Below are 3,757 nucleotides of genomic sequence, written 5' to 3'. Positions count from 1 at the left end.
ATATCAGACAAAATAGACTTTAAGGCAAGAAGAATTACTAGAGAGTAAAAGAGTACCCTTTTATAATAACTAGGTCAACCAATAAGGAAGATACATCAATTCCAAATTTGTATGTCCTAAAAAGATAGCTTCAAAATACATAATGAAGCCCTTTTGTTATGATAGAGGGGTCCCTTCATTGTCCTGTGGTGAGTATATCTTGCTCTTACTCCGTAAACCTATATCTTGCTCTTGCTCTGTAAGCCTATCTTTTCCTTCCTCAGTAAACTTCGTTTCATGCTTAAAAAAAATACATAATGAAAAAAGAAGTAATAGAAATCCACACGCACACCTCTCAGTAACTGATAGAACAAATGATGCAAAGCAGTGGAGGTACAAAAGCTCTAAGCAACAGTCAATAAACTTGACCAACTAACATGTACAGAGTACTGAACCCAACAAGTACAGAATTTTTTAAATGAGCATGGAACATATGCCAATATTAACCATATACTGGGCCAAAAAGCAAGTCTTAACAAATTTCAAAGGCTGAAATCATATAGACAATGTACTCTGACAATTTTACTAAAGTAAAATTAGTCAGAATTAATAATAAAAGATAAATTAAAAATTCAAAAATGTTTGAAAATTAAATAATATACTTCCACATAACCCATGAGTCATAGATGAAATCACAATGAAAATTAAAAAATATTTTTAACAGAATAATCATGAAAATATTGTATTTCAAAACTTGTTAGATATAGCTAAAGCAGTAATTATAGGCTGCTATATATTAGAAAAGGCTGAAAATCAATTATGTAAGTATATATTTCAAGAAATTAGAAAAATAAATCAAATAAAACTCAGACAGTGAAAGCAATAATTAAAAAGCTAAATGTATAAATTGATGAAATTGAAAAAAATGACAATAAAGAACACCAAGAAGTCTAAAGTTAGTTTTGGGAAAAAATAATAATATCGATATCCTCCAGCAAGACTGATCAAGAGAGAGAAAAAAAAAGTGAGAGCAAACACAAATTATCAGTATTAAGAATGAAAAAGGATACGTCACTATTGATCTTACAAACATTAAAAAATTTGAATAGATAAAATGAAAAAATTCATAGAAAAAAGAAAACTTACAAAATTGACACAGAAGAACGAGAAACAGAAAATATGAATAGTTTTATATGTTTTAAAGAAAACAAACTTGTAATTAAAAGCCTTCTTGCAAAGAAATCTTACACCTTACCTAGCTTCATGTGTGCAGTCTTCCAAAATACTAAGGAAGAAATAACATCAAACTTGCAGATGTTTTCAGCTAATAGAAAAAGAGGGATCACTTCCTAACTCTTTTGATGAAATTAGCATAACCTTGGCTCCAAAATTTGACAAAAACATTTTAAACATAACAATTTCTGTATATTAATGCATTTGAGATCTATTTAGAGAAAATTCTTCACTAAAAGGAAACATAACTAAGAAGTAACCGCTGCACAAAAGATAAGCTATTATTTCACACAACCATAAATCCTATCATTATCTCCAGAGAAATGGCATGTTTTAAAATGATGACATAGGTATATAGTATTTTAATATAAATAACATACCAATCTACATCCTTCTATTGAGATTGAAATGATATAAAACAGAATTTTTAAAAACTGGAATTAATTCACATGGGGATAATTTAGGAATATTCTATGTGAATTAAAGAGAACAGTTACCTACAATAAAAAGGTTAGTCATTCTGGTCTAATAATTCCATAATATTAAAAATAGGTAGAAGCGAATGTAATTTTTTTACATTTTGCTTATTATAATTTAACTGGTCATGGAGAACATTTTGCAAAAGCTTAAGAAGGCAAATTTTTAAAAGTTCATTTGGACATTCTTTTGTAACAGTTTATTTCTTCCTGTAAAATTCCTTTTAGAAGCATCAATAGAGAATTTCTTCTAATTATCATTACTTTCATCACACCCCATTTATTAAGGCTGGGTGTACAGGTAGTGCTCAAACTGTCCCCAAATAAGTCATATCTTACCAGGGGAAAGGAATGGGCCGTTGGCCACCAGGGCTTGCTTCATGGTTACTTTGTATTTAACCAAGAATGATGCAGAATTTTCTGAAATTAATCCTGACAGCCCAAGATTTAAATTAATGCTAGGGGTAGTAAAATGTGAAAAGTCATAATTTAATTCTGAAAAGACACCATAATTCCTTTCTAGAAGACTATAGTCTGTTAGAATTTCATATGTACAAACTACATTATAATACTATAATCAATATGAGGGAATCTTCTTGAATTTCAATAAAAAGAGAAAATGACTATATATAGTATATCAACATGTGTGCGTGTTTGCATGTTTGAGCATGTATGTTACACAGCTGGTCTCCTTTGGCTGAATGTGGTGCAGGTATGTGTCTGTGATTGCCCATGTGTGAAATACATTTGCCTACATCAATAACAAGTATTTTTTAAGTATATAATGATCAGAAGCAATAATGCTATTAAAATGACTTCTGTTTATATAGTATTTTCAAAGATTTTTCATGTCTATTAACTAATTTTTATCTTTGCAATAGCCTATGAGATAATTAGATTAATACTGCCTCCTCATAATACCATGAAGACTGTGAAGAGGCTATTCTTTCTTATTTAGAATTTTATTTTTTCTCTTATCTTTATTTTTGACTAAGGGAGCTGGTTAAGCTTTATTATAATAGAAGGTTTTTTTTCCCCTGCATGGGGTGTTAATTAAAGGGGCTGAGTGGTCCTCAAAGTGATAAGCTATTAGATTTAGAATTAAATCATGTATGTATGTGTGTGTATTTAAGAAGAATATGTAAGAAAGACAAAGTTGATCTTGTTTCATTCTTATACACTTTTGTAGACACTCTATTCACTCTGATACAGTCTTTTGGTATTCTGGGATCTTATGGATGATGGTACCTGCCACCCCCGACTCCTACCAAAAATATACTCCTTAGATAATGTGCCACACTCCAAATTTTTTTCACTTTTTCTTTGTCAATGTCCTTATTTCACTAGATATTAATATTTGTCTTTAATAAACTAAATTATGCTAAGGTACAAATTACTGTGAATTGTTTGATATACCTACTAGAGAAAATTGCATCTATCAAAGGAACTTGAGAGGCAATAATAGTTTCTTATTTAAAGGCATAATTAGAGGAAGTAGAGCTTCACACAGTCTGGCAGGAATCTAAGATCTTCCTGCCACTCCTTCAACCATATCTCTTAGGCAAATGCTTCCACCATCTACTAATATAACTGCTTAGGTACAAGAAAGCTAAGAAGGCAACATGTTGCCTGGATGTACTTACAGGTCACCGTGAATGAGTCCATATATCTGTGGCATGCTCTGATGATAGATTCCTCTCAAAATAACTATGAGGAGAATCACCACAAAAGCTGGAAGTCCCCAACTCAGAAGGAAAAACAGCAGATATCTCCTCTCTGTGTGTTCATCATTCATCACCAGCACGTACCAGAAATTCACAGACTAAGGAAGGAAACAACCACATAAAATGAACAGGTTCTGGTTTAATGGCAAAGAACACAAACTCACCTGGCTTAGGCATTAAGAGTTACTGACCAACAAAGGGCTAGGGTCTACTTAATAATTATGAAGTTTTGATTAGATTTTTTTAGTTAGTTCATGCATTCATTCTTTCACACATCTGAGAAATTCAGGATACCTCAAAAGTCTGGGAACACAGGGAAATATTTAGTTTATAATATTTTTTATT

General features: G+C 31.2%; 1 protein-coding gene across 1 annotated transcript in view; it reads right to left on the bottom strand.

Moving 5' to 3' along the window:
• The window catches only part of ADGRV1 (adhesion G protein-coupled receptor V1), a 539,879-nt gene that overhangs the window by 180,950 nt on the left and 355,172 nt on the right, over window positions 1-3,757 (bottom strand). The window contains exon 77 of the mRNA XM_012644750.1: window positions 3,332-3,510. Coding sequence (XP_012500204.1) covers window positions 3,332-3,510 — 179 coding nt within the window. The remainder of the gene's footprint in view (window positions 1-3,331; window positions 3,511-3,757) is intronic.

The sequence above is a fragment of the Propithecus coquereli genome, unplaced genomic scaffold (genome assembly GCF_000956105.1).
Source record: "Propithecus coquereli isolate 6110/MARCELLA unplaced genomic scaffold, Pcoq_1.0 Scaffold22, whole genome shotgun sequence".
Classification (NCBI taxonomy): domain Eukaryota; kingdom Metazoa; phylum Chordata; class Mammalia; order Primates; family Indriidae; genus Propithecus; species Propithecus coquereli.
Note: the sequence above shows the minus strand (reverse complement) of the source record. Positions and strands in the feature narration are given on the sequence as shown.